The sequence below is a fragment of the Podarcis liolepis genome (genome assembly GCF_965112155.1).
Source record: "Podarcis liolepis genome assembly, chromosome: 5".
NCBI classification, from domain to species: Eukaryota; Metazoa; Chordata; class Lepidosauria; order Squamata; family Lacertidae; genus Podarcis; species Podarcis liolepis.
Genome location: NC_139556.1, coordinates 55515132 through 55531015, shown reverse-complemented (window position 1 = coordinate 55531015; position 15884 = coordinate 55515132). Strand labels below are relative to the sequence as shown.

The window sequence follows — 15884 nt, the reverse complement described above, 5'->3', positions numbered from 1 at the left end:
AATCATAGATATTATTAATAAAGATTTATCAATGTTCTGCATTTTCTTTGTATATCAAGTTGTAAGGCTCAATTTCAACTATATGTTTTTATACTATTCTTTGATTTGTTATACTAGATCTGGACAATTCAATTGATAAAACAGAAGCAGGAATCAAAGAACTCCAAAAGAGCATGGAGCGCTGGAAGAACATGGAGAAAGAGCACATGGATGCTATTAATCATGACACAAAAGAGCTTGAAAAAATGACTAACCGGCAAGGCATGCTTCTGAAGAAGAAGGAGGAGTGTATGAAGAAAATCAGGGAATTGGGGTCACTTCCCCAGGAAGCGTTCGAAAAATACCAGACTTTGAGCCTGAAGCAGGTAACAAAAGTGTTGAGAGCTCATCTCCAGAGACAGTGAGTGGTGGTTCATACCGTGCTCTGATCGATTTTCTCAATTCTTTTATACAGCTATTTCGCAAACTGGAACAATGCAACACAGAACTGAAAAAATACAGTCATGTCAATAAAAAAGCTCTAGATCAGTTTGTGAACTTCTCAGAGCAGAAGGAGAAGTTGATAAAACGTCAAGAAGAGTTGGACAGGGGCTACAAGTCCATCATGGAGTTGATGAATGTCCTTGAACTCAGAAAATATGAAGCTATCCAGCTGACATTCAAACAGGTATTATTTGGCACCCATTGTGAGTGACAAGGCTGTTTGACATGCTTTGAATTGCATGTTGGAAACAATTGTATTATGTATTTCGCATGTGTTCATATTTGTAAAGTTCATAAATTGTCACCTGGTTTTATTTTTACAAGCAAACTGAGGTTACTGAAATCTTAGCAAGAAATTATTCACTCTATGAAAAGGTCCTAACAGAGGCACATGTCTCAGACTAGATTCTAACCAGATTGTACATATTTGTAGGTGCTATGAGTTTGATATAGGATAAACCTGCCCTTGACCCCACCAACTGCAGTATTGGCGTTTGGTGAATGTGTGAAGAGACTCTGCTTGCATATCAATGCTCTACACAAGAGAAGAGATCCTGAGCCAATCCAGATTCTCTATCCCCACCCCCACCCCTGTGCACACATGGAGGAACTTTGTGTACATATGTTGTTGCAAGCATAGGGTCCCTTATACACATACAGGGAGCCAGCCCATACAGTCCCCAGTCTTTTGTCATTCAAGTTTTTTGTTTTGCCACAAGTGCCAGTGGCAAGCACCACTTTGCTACTTTGTGTTTAGTGCACTTTGGAAACACTGAATCAGCAGTTATTAGAGTACTACTTTAATTGGGTGATGGGATGGGATTTTCTAGGATGAACTCTTATGGCAATACTTTACCAATGTACCTTTTGAAATCCTTTTAAATTACTTTTGCAAAATTTGTCTGTCAGAAAAAGCCTTCAGGTTATTTGTGCAAAGATTAATATGGATTGAATTACACTTTCTCAAGGTCTCAAAGAACTTCAGTGAAGTCTTTCAGAAGCTGGTGCCTGGGGGGAAAGCTACACTCGTGATGAAGAAAGGTGATGTGGAAGGCAGTCAATCTCAAGATGAAGGTGAAGGTGGTGCTGAGAGTGAAAAGGGATCAGGATCTCAAAGTAGTGTTCCTTCTGTAGACCAGTTCACTGGAGTTGGGATTAGGGTAATGGAATATTTTACCTTGCACTCTCATGACCACAAATTATATTATGGTAATGCTTAAGAATTAGCAGTAACTAATCTTTCATTGTTCCTGCAGGTGTCATTTACTGGCAAACAAGGTGAAATGAGAGAGATGCAGCAGCTTTCTGGTGGACAGAAGTCACTTGTGGCTCTAGCCTTAATTTTTGCTATCCAGAAATGTGACCCTGCGCCGTTTTACCTCTTTGATGAAATTGATCAAGCCCTAGATGCCCAGCATAGAAAGGCAGTTTCAGGTAGAGTCTTGGGTATTTTATTGTTCTACACAATGCTACATATTACTTCTCTATCTAATTGCAGTTACAAAGAAAGCTTCTCATAATAAAAATAATTGGGATTATAGTTTCACTATAGCTGCTTAATGTGGCATATGTGCGTCTTGTAGCTGTCCTTCTCTGGGGTACAGAAGTGAACTGCTGTTATGCTTTTCGGGAACATGGTTGGCTGTTTCACTGTAGCTGAAGGTAGGAACACAGGGAGATATTTGCCACTTCAAGTTGACCAGTTCCCTAGCTCTGGATTCCCCAGATAGGTCTGGGTCTCACTGATGGGAATGACATTGTAATAGTAAGGCCGAGTATGACTTCTAGAAGGTAATCTGGCTTTATTAAGATGTGTAAACCTTATAAACCAACCTGGGCTCTGCATTTGGGGCCCTTCTTCGTCCAGAGGATGGCAAGATGAGAATTGGCCTTTTCTGCAGTGGCTCCCTGTTTGTGGAATACTCTCCCCAGGAAGATTAGGCTGGTGCCTTCATTATATATATTTTTAGATACCAGGCGAAAGCATTTCTCTTCAACCGAGCCTTATTGCTACTGCTTCCATCAACCTTGGAAAAGTTTTCATAGTGGCAGTCCCAATCCTGCTCTGGCACATTATCTGGAATGACAAAAGAGCAGTGCAGCAGCCAGGAAGATGGCGTTACCCCTTGATTTCTTGACTGGTATATTCCCAATTATATATTTCTTCCAATTCCTTCCACATTTATTCCATACATGATGAATCAAATGCTGACCAAATCGAGCTCCTGTGACAGTTTACAGAATAGTCATGTGATGCCCACTCAAGCCAATTGCTGAAATTTGCTTGCATTTTAATATCACACTTTGTTATGTACCAGAACTTTCTGCATTTTATTACTTACCCACTAAAGAAATGCCTGGAAAATTATTTCAATGTTCGTTGAGAAATTTGTTTTACTTCCCCAGATATGATCATGGAACTGGCAGAACATGCTCAGTTTATTACCACAACTTTCAGGCCGGAACTGCTCGAGTCTGCTGATAAATTTTATGGTGTAAAATTCAGAAATAAGGTATGCAATTATAAAGTGTGTTAAATAAATTATTGTAGGCAATGGCTGAAGTCCCTCCAAAGCATGATGGGACACTGTTACCATAAATAATAAATCTGGAACTTGCTTATAAATCGCTTCATTAACAATAAAGGCACATGAATTCAACAGGCTTATGTTAAAGGCTGCGATGGCCTCTGACACATTTCTAGTGACTTGATTGCTAGTGTTTGCATAGATTTCAGCTTCATTTGACTGACTGAAGGCAAGGGTAGTACTGCACAGATGTCTAGATACACAGACATTTCGGAACATATGACTGGAGGGTTTTTATTTTTTACCTTTATTATTTTTAGTACAAAGTACGTGCTGTCCTCCTTCTAGGCTGCTTTCTGTAGATGACAGTCTAAAAGTAGGAGAGTATGCACTCCATTCTATTAAAGATCCTGTGCCAAGAGTTTGAATTGTGCTGTTTGTATAAAATACGTAACTCTTGTCATTTAGAGTGCAGACCAAAGCCGTGATGTGTCACACTTGGGGGTGGTGTGTGTGGATGGGATGGTCATCCTCCACCTGCCCAAAACAGCCCCACTGACTGTGAAGTGTAGCTCTATTAACTTGGAGCTCCCTTTTTCTTCCACTGAAAGTGCAGGCTGGCAGAAGAACCACTGGCATGAAGGTTCAAAACAGGGTGTTTGAGCGCTGCCCCGCTGGCCTCACTTGATGGCCTGTACCCACACCGGGGAGGGACAAGCTTGTGGATACAGTGGTTGCTTTGCCACTTCATTGTGTTGCACCGCTGCCCAGCCAGGGTTTGAATTGCTCTGGCTGATTATTTTGCTCTGCCTTTGCTGCTCATAGGTGGTGGGATCAGGTATGCAGGACTCTAAAAGCTCTGAGTAATGGAAATCTTGTTCTGACACTCACCACTCCAGTTTCTGAAACATCACAAGGCAGTGTCCATTCACTTTCAAATACAGGCGTCTCCCCACTTACGCTGGGGTTACATTCTGGGGCCCTGCATGCATAAGCAAATATTTTGTAAGGGGGGCTAAAAAGCCTCCAAATGCCCGTTTTCCCCTGCTGCCCAGAAATCTCTTTCCCACTCTCTCTCCACACCTAGAGTTAAAGTTCTGGGGCCAGCTGGAGACTGGAGGTTCCACAGAGAAGTGGCTGCTATGCTACTGTGCACATCAGTTGCTAGGTGGGGAGAATGAGCAGCCTACACAAAGCCCTGCTGTATCTCTCATCTCTTTGGGGCTTCCTCCACCCTCACTGAAGTCTTCCTAGGGCTCCGGGGAGGGTCTCCTCACTGGCCACAAGGACTCTCCAGCTCTCTCCTGCCATTTCCTGGTTTTAATCTCTTTATTTATTTCCTGACACCGTGCATATTTGTGGTCACGCGCAAGCTGATTGTGTCTAAATGGGAGGATGCCTGTACATATTTGCAAGCATAAAGGTTAGAAATGGAAGCTGGATTTAGGATGCAGTATTGCATGCTGAGATTTTCAAAATGTAGAGTTGCGTGTGTAGCATTTGGTAGAATGATTATGCCTGGCTCATACATTAATTACACAGTTACAAATTTACAGTACTGTAGAGGGAGAGTGCTTCATAAACACCATGGAGCTGTTATGTTGGCTAGCATCTTCATTGATTTCAATACTGTGTTTCTTTTTCTGATTTAGGTCAGTCATATTGATGTGATCACAGCAGAGATGGCCAAAGACTTTGTGGAAGATGATACTACTCATGGATAAGTGGCAGAGAGCTGTCAGCCTGTTGGGAAAGTCTGTAAAATATTTGTTTCTACACTGGGCAGCTGTGTAAAATCTGAAATACATTGTGACTGTTCAAAAGCTATTTTAACGTAAGTTAATGGAGCATCTGAATATTATGACTTCTGTATACATTGGATTCCATTTTACATATGTGCTGTTAAATTCTTTTATAAAATACCTGTTAATTTTACCTTCATACTATACCTGTAGCTTTAAAAATGTACTTTTAATGTGTCTTTTTTGCTGTTTTAACTTTTTGGAGTTTTAAATGCCAGTTCTTCCTTCCCAGTTACAATTTTAATGTTTATACTGCCTCACATGGTTTTTTAAAATAGCTTCAATAAAACAATTGTTTTTAATGCTGTAATTTAGATACATGTTCTTGATATTGGGAACTGCTATACTGTCTACTATCACTTCATGTAGAATGCAGTTTGTTTATGTGTATGGAGATCAATATTTGGCAATAGAGCTTATAGATGAATTTACCCCTGGCTTGTAGGTCACTGGCTTTTTAGATGTCATGATAGGTTACAGAGATTGGTTGTAAATCTTTACGTAAGCTTCTGCTTGTGATTTATGGGCTTCAGTGCCTCACAATCAGATAGGTTTTCTATTCCATCATCTTTACTCTATTTTATAGCTTAGGAACTCATGCAACTCTGAACACCTATCATGCTCCACTTCAAGTTAGTTATATGCACAGCATCTGTTCTGGTTAAATGAAGTATCTCATATTTCTACCATTTTCATTGCTAGATAGCATGGGGTGGGGAATTTTGATTCTACATAATTTGATGTATTAGTGCAACATACTTATTCTACAGATGTTTTACAACAGGTGTGGGGAAACTTTGGCCTTCCAGTTATTACTGAACTACAACTCCCTTCAGTGCTAGCAAATTTGGCCAATGGCCAGGGATTATGAAAGCTGTAGTTCAGCAGCAACTGGGTCATTTATATAGATTCTCCCACAGATTATATCTAAGATTAAAATCATGAGTTATCCCAATCTATGAGTGACTCCACAAGTATGTCACCTCCTTTCAGGTTTCAGTATAGCCATGTCAAAGAGAGAGAGGTTTGCATCCTTCACACATGATATCATTGCAGAAGTGGAGCACTCTGGAGAGCAAGACTTATGTGAGAATTTACCTCAAAGTACCTTCCTTGATCATCTTCAATTGTACAAAGCAAGCAAGCAAACAAAAACCCATTCAGATGCATCAGCTGTGCTGCATTAGCAGGAAAAAGATATTAGTTTGGTTTAATACTGACCCCCTCCCCTAGTAATTTAGGATAGTAGCCAAGCAATGTAGGATTAGTTCCATGTTTATGTCTGACTAGATTCAGATGGGCGATCCAAAATATATTATTTGCTATTGGCAGAGCCAAACTAGCAGCTGGTGGCATTGTAAAATAAAACTTTTAGAATGCCAAGCCAGGGAGGCAAGCCAAGGCTTCATTTAGTGTTGCTCGAGTAAACAATCTCTTAATACTTCAAAGTGTTTTAAAAATCTGTGCATAGGTTTACTTTCTTTTTTACAAAGTACAGTTTTTAAGGAGCTGATCAGTAAATGCTTTTAAAAAAATAATAATGAAATTGCAGTGTTGAAGCTGTTGCACGATACAAACATTTTTCCTTAGTGTCACTATTGTACCAGATTAGGCATTAGCACGTGGCATTCTTGGCAGGTGAGCAGCCACCCCACCCGCTCAACATGTTTTGTTTTAAACTGTTTTTAATGTTGTATTTTAAATTGTTGTAACCTGCCCTCACCCTTACGGGTGAAGAAATTTATTATTATTAATAATAAAAAATAAAAGTCAGAAAGCTGTGTTTGAGCTTTGTAAGGTAACAGCATTACAGTTAGCGCCTTTCCAAAGAACACGAAACCAGGGTAAGCACTGCGACCCTGGAATTTCTTACTTCTTGGAATATAGTGAGATGAGCCCAAGAGTATTTTCAAATCTTTGTTCTCCATTCTTTTGTGAAACGGAGGACAGCAAACATTCCTATTATCAGGAGCAGATAATATATAATAACTTCACCTCAACTCAGAATCTGTGGATTTTGCTTGAAAATTCTCCAGGTTTTTACACATTCTCTGAATATTTGTTAGCGAGCTGGTTCCCCCACACTAGTATTTGCTTAATACACAATGGATGGTTTTTAGTATTGACAAGTGTTAGTTGTTACACAATGGTTTATCACCCTTGTTTTCAGACTCTTGGTCATCAGGGATTCATTTCCACATCTGCCAAGGATTCCCTGCATATCTGGTCACAGAGGCCTTGTAGACCACACAGAATTCTAGTGCATGTCTTAGGAGAGGTGCAGGGGAACTAGTAGCCCTCCAGATTTGTTGGACTACAACTACCATTCCTGACAATTGGCTGTGCTGACCGGAGCTGATGGGAGCTGGGGTGGACACAGATTCTATATCAAGTTCTAGAAGCACTGACTGTGGAGCAGAACACAACCAATTTTAATGTTGGTGGACAAACTTAATTTCAGACATGAGATTAATTGAACCTGGCAGGCATAAAGTGTGCATTCTACCACTGAGCTGTGGCCCCTATCCTCGTGGTAGGCTTAGTTCTAGAATCTGATTTCAGTGCCAGGGCTGAATCCTAGAATGGATGTGCAGAACTTTTCAACTGTTGATTAGGGATGGGCAAATTGTCAATTTTTATTTCTCTGTTTTCTCATTTTTCAAAGCTCAAGTTCCATTCTCCACATTGCCACTTTACTGTGTGAATCTTATTCAAAACCCTCATGAACACCCATCATTTTAGCATGATATTTGATTGTATCCAGTTTTCCCTAACACATTTTTGCAAAGCAATTTTCGATAATATATAGATTTTTATGCACACTTTACCCCAGAAGATGCATTTTTGTAAACGTTACTAGACGAAACCTGCATTGCAAAATTCAGAGGTCAAAGGATGGCTGTGTTTTGGTTCTTGTAATGTTTTGGAAAGTGTGAATTTGATGAATTCTCCTATAAATGCAAACTGAATCAAATCCGCCCGCCCCCATCTCTATGACTGACCAATTTGGTGATTTGTTTTATTTTGTTCTGAAAAAAAAAAACATGCTAAACTACATCCCTTCCTCATCTGATACTGCACATCTAATTGATTGGCTGAGAAGTATGTGGTAACAGCATATTTCAGCATCACTGGGGAGTTCTCAGGGTAGCTTCTAGTTTCCCGTTTGATGCCATATCCACTCCTCAGCTATCCTGGGATTGAATAGCTGTAGATCCCACCCTGGACCAGGGAAGAAGATGTGCAAAATAATTCTCCATCAGTCAGCTCCTGCTACTCCCAAATTTCGAGCAACCACCAACACAACAGGCTCTGTTTTGTGAAGTGGGCTGCTGGAGCACAAGGAGGAGGGGATCAGTTGGAGTGGGGGTTATTTTAATGGAAAGACAGTGGGCCCTGGTACCATTCTTGGGCTCAGCTTGTGTCCAGAGGTCCCTTGTTTCTCAGTTTTGTGGCCCTGCCTATGACAGTAAGCATTTTTGGCAGCATTTTTGTACAGCCCTACACTTACATTCCCAGGGTAATTTACAAGAAGAATAAATATTTTTGCATTTGCATTTTAATGTTTTTAAATAGTAAGATAAAAGCCACAAAACAACAAAAAGCAGAAAGCAGGAGGATTAAAAATATATATATCTAAAAAGCTTGGGAAAGATAAAAGTTCATTGCCGAGGACAAAAAGGCAGTGAAGTAGGCTTGCAACAAGCTTCTCTGGGGAAAACATTCCACAACAGATTTAACCGCTCCATACAGATCCCCTTCTCTCTCTGGCAATTATATACAGTGATACCTCAGGTTACATATGCTTCAGGTTACAGACTCTGCTAACCCAGAAAAAGTGCTTCAGGTTAAGAACTTTGCTTCAGGATGAGAACAGAAATCTGGCTCCGGCAGCGCGGCAGCAGCAGGAGGCCCCATTAGCTAAAGTGGTGCTTCAGGTTAAGAACAGTTTCAGGTTAAGTACGGACCTCTGGAATGAATTAAGTACTTAACCTGAGGTACCACTGTATATAGAAAATTCTGCTATAAAGGCATACAAATCACACATCTCTTGGCCTAATATGAAGAATCAGAGTGTTACTGCTTTGTTGCTTTTGACCAGGGCTCGATCAGTCATTTGTAGGGTTTGTTAGTAGAATCTATGATCTCTAGTACGTTTGTCTTGGTTAATTGACCTCTGAACCTGTTCTGTGTATAATGGATTGTGAGGTTCTAGTTTTGAAAAAGAATGCCCACACTAAATTATGCAAACCTGAAGCCTGCCTACCCTTGCCCTGAAGCAGGGCTGGAGGGACTTATGACCCTCCAAATTCTGTCAGACTCTCACTGCCATCAGTCCTAACCAGCATGGCCAATAGTCAGAAATCATGGGAGTTGTAGTGCAGCAACATCTGGAGGGCCAGAGGTTCCTCAGCCCTGCCCTAGAGTGCATTCCTGTCATCAGAGAGTAACAGGGAGCCTCAACACAGCAGGAATGAGGCTTTCCACGTCAGAGGGCAGGGCTGCCAGACAGTTGGGTTTTTTAATACCTGACAGTATTTGGTAGATAAATGTAGGTGTTATTTGCTGATGACAGCGTATATTCTTTATTGACGAAGCTTCACAAAATCAGAACAGCCATGAGTCAAGAATATGCATTTTAACTGTTTTACTTTCAAGTGTCCAATTCAAAATGCAAATTAAAACTTGCTTGAAATGGTCTCCTGAGAAAAATTAATGTGGGAAAATGGAAAACTCTGCCATTTTAAACATTTATGGGAATTCATTTCAGCTCTGCTTGCTATATGTGTTTACAGCCGCCAGGTGGTGTCTCTAACCTGACATCGCATGGCCAAGCCCATGTTTTTCTTTTAACTTGCCAGCTGTTTCATATTAGTCAAATAGCAATGTGCAGCTTCAAAGTGTTGCTGCCTTCAGGTTCCATTCTTCGTAAGGTTAATGGACAAAGTGTGAAGTAGTTTATGTTTCTTGAAGCAAGCAGTTGCTTTTAGCGTGCCTGCTTATAAGCACAGCGGGTGAGCATCAATTTTCAGTGCTACTGGAAGCTTGACGCAGCTGTTTCAAATTACATTTCATGCACTGGCAATTATCTGCTTTGTTTGTTCCAAAAATTGCTGCATTCCTTCCTTCCTTCCTTTGACTCAATTTTTTAAAACTAATTTACTCCAGTAGTACAAGGCAATATTAGTATATTCTGGAAGAGGGGGGGAGGCTCAGCCTGATGGAAATATGATGGAATAAATTGCAAAGTGAGTCCCGATACTTGAGACACTGAGACGCCCAACCATTCCTTGCTTAATAGACGTGTGATCATTTTAGCTCAGGAAGCATCGCCATCAGGAATCCGGGTATTACTGTTACATAAGTATGTGAACCTCAGTGTTCAATTTGTATTCAAACCTTAAAATAATGTTTTTAAGGTATTTCACAGATTTTTATCCTGCTTTTAAAAATAATGTTCTATTCAAAGCCAATCACCAATAAGTAACTATACAAAACACATTCAACTGTTCTTTAACAGTTTTTTAAATTAAAAAAACTTTATAACTTCATTATTGTGTGCAAAAGAAATGTGGGAGGAGTGTGTTCTTAACCATGAGAAAGAAAAGAAGAACTCTATATATTTCACATCTTTGTGATTTATGGACCTTCCTTTGTGCCAATTAATGATTTAATGAGTTTGTGCCGATTAACGATTATGAACATTGACTGCAATCCTATGTACATCTCCTTAAAAATGAGTCTCACTGCATTAAATGGGCCTTACTCTCAGGCATAAATTGCATACACAAAGTCACAATACCAAAGCTTCACTATTGGTAGGTCTGCACCCAATTAGATTATTAAAGGGGTGAACTGTGGAGAGAAAAGTTGTCTCAGTTGTTAATCTGACTTGGATTGTTTCCTAATAATAAAATTCCACACAAACAAACAGAATTTCGACTCTTCTACACTTACAATTTCTAGTTGTATAGTTGCTGTTTGATCCAGTGTGTACCTTTGGTCACATGTTGTTTCTTCTTAGAGTGAGTGGAGGATTTTCCTTTCCACACTAATGCAGGGTTGTGCCTGAACAGAGAAAAGTTTGATGGGTGTGATCACACCTCTTAAATACTATCATGTTCCTTCAGTCTGTGGATGTCTGAGCTATGAGCATGTGCATCGGGATAGCCCTTTTGTGGCTTTGCAGGCCGGGTATTTGTATTAAATGTCTAGTATTGCAGAATCCTAACCTTGCCAGAGAATAGGAGATTCAGCAAGAAACTGTTATTCAGCTGGTTACTGTGATAATATTTTGCCTGTAGCTAATGAATGCTGTCATGAACAGTACAGTGGTACCTCGGGTTGCAGACACTTCAGGTTACAGACTCCACTAACCCAGAAATAGTACCTCGGGTTGAGAACTTTGCTTCAGGATGAGAACAGAAATTGCGCTGCGGCGGCAGTGGGAGGCCCCATTAGCTAAAGTGGTACCTCAGGTTAAGAACAGTTTCAAGTTAAGAACGGACCTCCAGAACGAATTGAGTTCTTAACCCGAGGTACCACTGTACTTCACTCAGTATCATCATCTTTATTTGCCACATCTCTCCTCTAAACTGAGCTTGCAAACTGACAGCTCACACCAATCAGTAGGAAATGGCTTGAAACAGATGTCTCCCAAACCTTGCCCACCGACCCCTCCACAAAGAAACACAGGTGATGCTTCTACATATGCCATACAAATGAAAAATATTGAGGATCTGTTCTGGATCTTTCCCAAAAGTTGGATTTTTTATGGTAGGAGAAAAAGTGGCTTTTCTAGTACATTATTCCAAAATGGTAGCCGAATACTGATGATGTCATGTAGCAGCATGCCAAAAAAATAAAAATAAAAATTCACACACCCACACCCCGAACTATACCACTGTAAATGGGAAATTTGGAAAGGCACTTACTATAGTGCTGTCATCTAAGCAGCAGGAATTTAAACAGAACAGTATCAGAGGATGTATGCGAGCAATTATTTCTTTTCCATCCAACACGCCATACATTAGACATAGGCAACCTTCAACCCTCCAGATGTTTTGGCCTGCAACTCCCATGATCCCTAGCTAACAGGGCCAGTGGTCAGGGATGATGGGAATTGTAGTCCAAAACATCTGGAGGGCCGAAGGTTGCCTATGCTTGCCATACATCATACATCACTGCTTCCTTAGATTCAGGCTTATCCACACTTCCTCTTGTCCTGCTGCTTTCTCCTGGGGAAAGCCACTCTTTAGCACTCAATCAGAGCAAATAACAATTCAGGTTTCCTCTGGACCAGTGCTTTCTAGGCATGGGACAAGCAGAAGTTTGGACAAGTGCTTCGTTTTGTGGATTGATCTTCCCACTTTTGATCTAATTGATTTACTCAACATCACATGTAAGGATTGTAGCCTTAGAGGCTGTACATGCTTATTTTGAGAAGCAATTGGAGAAGCATAGCTCATCCAGCAGTAGTAAAAACAGTACCAGCTCCTTCATACAGGAATGTTTGTAGCAGTCTAATAAGCTTACCCTCATTTATTTCTAAATTCTGTTATCTGCAACTTTAGCAATATGGCAAAAGTTCCATCTCTCTACCAGTTCAGGTAAGATCCACATCCCAAATGTCCTAGGAAGAAGAAAAAGTTAAGTCAGTTCGAGCCATGGCATTAAGATGCTGTTTGCAACATTTCTGGGCATTTATCAGTTTAAAAAGTCCTTTGTTTATTGTGATAAAATTCCAGAAAAGCTGCAGCAGAAGGTTAGGATTCCATGCCAGCAATGTAATCATTGCGGGAATGCCTTTCTACTCCATTCATGCTGTTTGTAATACAAGCAGGCTCCTCCAGAAATAAGACTGAATGTTTGGAATTAAACTGATTAAGGCTGCAATCCTGTGCACCCTTAACTGTGAGTTAAGTCCCATTGAGCTGTTGAATTTCTTTCCCAAAAAATATGTGTTGGACCAGTATTTAGAATGTTCTGCTGTGCAACAGCAGCAGAGTTAAGAATCAATAATAGAGCTTGTCTCAGTGTCTCCACAGTCTGCACGTCATAGTCTTGCCCCTACAGAAGCAACAGCTTCACAGCTTCATTTTAATACAGAGGTTTGGCAGCACCAAACATTGCAGGGCAGCAGACACATTCAATGTAAACCCCAAATAGTTTATTAAATCTGAATGCAATTAACAACACAATCCTTTGCATGTTTATTCAGAAGTAATTTCCATTATAAGCCATGAGTCTTACACCCTACTAAGTGTGTTTCAGATTGCAATCTATGGACCAGTTTGGATAGCCCATTTTGACAGCAGCTGTCTGAGGCTCAACCAGATCCCGATTTACTGCCTTCCATATTCCAAAAGCGTTGGTTGTGGTGTAGAAAGTCAGGGTCTAAGCATGCCGTGGAGCATGTCAGTAACTGCTTTGTCATATGCACACACAAAACAAATTGACAAAAAAACTAATCACACACTGAATATAAATGGATCATGCGATCTGGCCCTGTTTTCTGTTTCATTCCTACCTCAAACTTACTTGCTCTGTCAAATAGCTACCCCACCCCCTACCTCATCAACTTCGGTATATAAAAAGAATCCTGCTATTCAAGCAGAAAGTTTGTCTGCTGAAAGAGAAACCTAGTCATATAAGGTAAAAGTCAGGGTGGAGAGAGAAGGGTGGGAGAGGTCTTTTTCTTTGCACAGGTCTAGTTCCTAATCAGAAGGAATGATTTTGCCAGAGTTCTCCGATTACAGTGCTTTGGGGAAAGGGATGTTGATGTGATATGTCACCTTTTTGTCTGTCCTGTGATCTTCATTGATGGTGCTTGCTCGGAAACTGCTGGACATTCCAGTTTCTTTTTTGCCTCTGTGCCACATGCCCACACATTCTCTCCTGTCAAATCAGCTTTGCACTTAGTTTCTCTGACTTTTGATGCAAATTGAGCAGAACACAAGCCTGAAGCTGGTTCTTCCATTCATCTTAAGTCTCTATCTTCTACACCGATCCTCCTTAAATGTTGCAGGTTACTCAGGGGCAGTTTTATTACATGCACCATTATCGTAATAAAATCATTGGTCAAAACTACAGGGAGGTTTAAAAAATCCCTTTGAGCTCCTCTCCAAATCAATATTAGAGATGCCTAGCATAAAAAAAACCCTGGACTTATTTCTCTGTAATTCTCACCTAGTGGTTTCTCTATAACATTTTCTGTTTTTATACACAGGACCCATAAAACGGTAAGGGAGATTAAGTGCATCCTTTTTCAACCACTCTAGAACAGTAAAGCCTGCTCTTCCAGGAAAACCACTGCAGCCATCCTTCTGGAATTGTGAAAGGTCATCTAATTCTGTTAATAAATAATAATAATAATAATAATAATAATAATAATAATAATAATAATGGCATTTCCTTTTTAAATTGTGCCCTGAGCAAAAAATCCCTGCAAATCTCATAAAATTCTGACAAAAAGAATGCTGGGGAGAGCATTCCACAAAACAGGAGCCACTTTAGAAAAGCTCCCCAAACTGCATACCCACTCCTTTAGAGCCAGTGTAACCCAATAAACCTCCCACCTATCAGATAACTCCATCAACCTCCCATCCACCAAGTCTAGAGAACCATCCACTAAGAGTGTCCCAGTCTTATCTGGATTGAGCTTGAGTTTATTGGATCTCATCCAGTCCATTACCGGGGCAAGACGATGGTCCAGCACATCCACTGCCTCACCTACAGACGTAAAGGAGATGTAGAGCTGTGTGTCACCAGCACATTGCTGACAATGTACTCCAAACATCCGGGTAACCCCACTCAGCAGTTTAATGTAGATGTTAAGTCATGCTTTGTATCATGAGCCACGTTAGAACAGCCTTCAAAGCATTTCAAATTCTGCTGTTTTCCAATGTGCTATTATCAGGATCTGAACTGAAACTTGTATTTGGTGTGCACCCTTAGTACCCAGTGCATAATAACTGAGGCAGGCTCTACCTTCTCAAGACAGGGTCACAGTTGGCAAACCAGCTGAAGATGGTAAAATGCACAGTTAGCTCCCAGGGCCATTACTACTGATGTTTTGGTTACAGGGCAGCTGGGCGCATTGCCAAGTGCAGTGTTGAGACACCCTATATACATTTAATACAGAATTGTATTACGGGCCCGGGCCCTGAGTCTTTAAACTGCCTAGCAATCCTTCTGAGAAACAATGATGTTAACTGGGCGCCTGGAAATATGAAATAAAATTTTACCATTAGACAAACACTGAGGGCAACTCTCTCTCTCTCTATATATATGCACATACACACACACACACACCCTATCAAAGGCTGCAGGGATAAATGCCTCTCCCTTTCCACTCAGAAACAAATGGGCTGTTTAAAATCAGCCACCTGGCAAACTTCCTGTCAAATAATATCTTTCGGGGATTTGAAAGATTTGGACTCTGTAAGTAATTAGGGACTGGACACTGTGGGTAATTAGGAATCCACCACTTCTGTTGTTTTTTTATTTATTAATGAAATAAAACCAGAGCCCCATTTTTGTAGACTACATTTGTCAGTCAAGCGTTCATAACTTTGCAGAAAGAACCCCCCCCCCCAAAAAATCTGAATTGTCTAAGATAGTAGCAAGTGAACAAGACAGGCACTAGCAGTGCCCTTAACCTCCACCCCAGATCACTGACTTGGCAGGCGTTGATGACTTGTGATCTAGTTGTACAAGGGGGGGGGAAATCCAACTATAATTTGCAAGAAATTGCCATTTCTGTGCCTTGCAAGTATCCCATACAAAATTTCAAAGTTAAATAATCCCTCCTTTAATGTGGTGGTCATCCTTTCTGCAAGCTGCAGACTAGAAGGATCAAAGTATCAACAAAATGAAAATGTAGCAACTTCTGTAAAATCATAGTACAGATGGATTGCTCTTATTTATTACTGAAGATAGTTAAATGTGAAGTTTAAAGATAAATTGTTTTTTAAAGAGCACAGCACTGCTAAAGTAAATCTGCTATGGTGTAAATAAATATTTCTGTTTGGGGAACACATTCCTGGAACTAAGATTAAAAATAGCATGG

General features: G+C 40.4%; 1 protein-coding gene and 1 long non-coding RNA gene across 6 annotated transcripts in view; one reads left to right on the top strand and one right to left on the bottom strand.

Annotated features, from left to right (window-relative positions):
• The window catches only part of SMC3 (structural maintenance of chromosomes 3), a 32426-nt gene extending 25836 nt beyond the window's left edge, over positions 1-6590 (top strand). The window contains exons 24-29 of the mRNA XM_083504763.1: positions 118-365; positions 455-667; positions 1452-1643; positions 1740-1917; positions 2890-2996; positions 4664-6590. Coding sequence (XP_083360889.1) covers positions 118-365; positions 455-667; positions 1452-1643; positions 1740-1917; positions 2890-2996; positions 4664-4735 — 1010 coding nt within the window. The 3' untranslated portion in view covers positions 4736-6590. The remainder of the gene's footprint in view (positions 1-117; positions 366-454; positions 668-1451; positions 1644-1739; positions 1918-2889; positions 2997-4663) is intronic.
• The window catches only part of LOC310707698, a 33145-nt gene continuing 19179 nt past the window's right edge, over positions 1919-15884 (bottom strand). For 4 of the 5 annotated variants that reach the window (XR_014526662.1, XR_014526663.1, XR_014526665.1 and 1 more), the window contains exons 6-8: positions 12350-12446; positions 10772-10882; positions 1919-2560 (exon numbers count right to left, since the gene is read on the bottom strand). This is a non-coding gene — a long non-coding RNA (uncharacterized lncRNA). Of the gene's footprint in view, positions 2561-10771; positions 10883-12349; positions 12447-14002; positions 14166-15884 lie in introns of all 5 variants that reach the window. The other variant, XR_014526664.1, reaches the window with a different exon arrangement.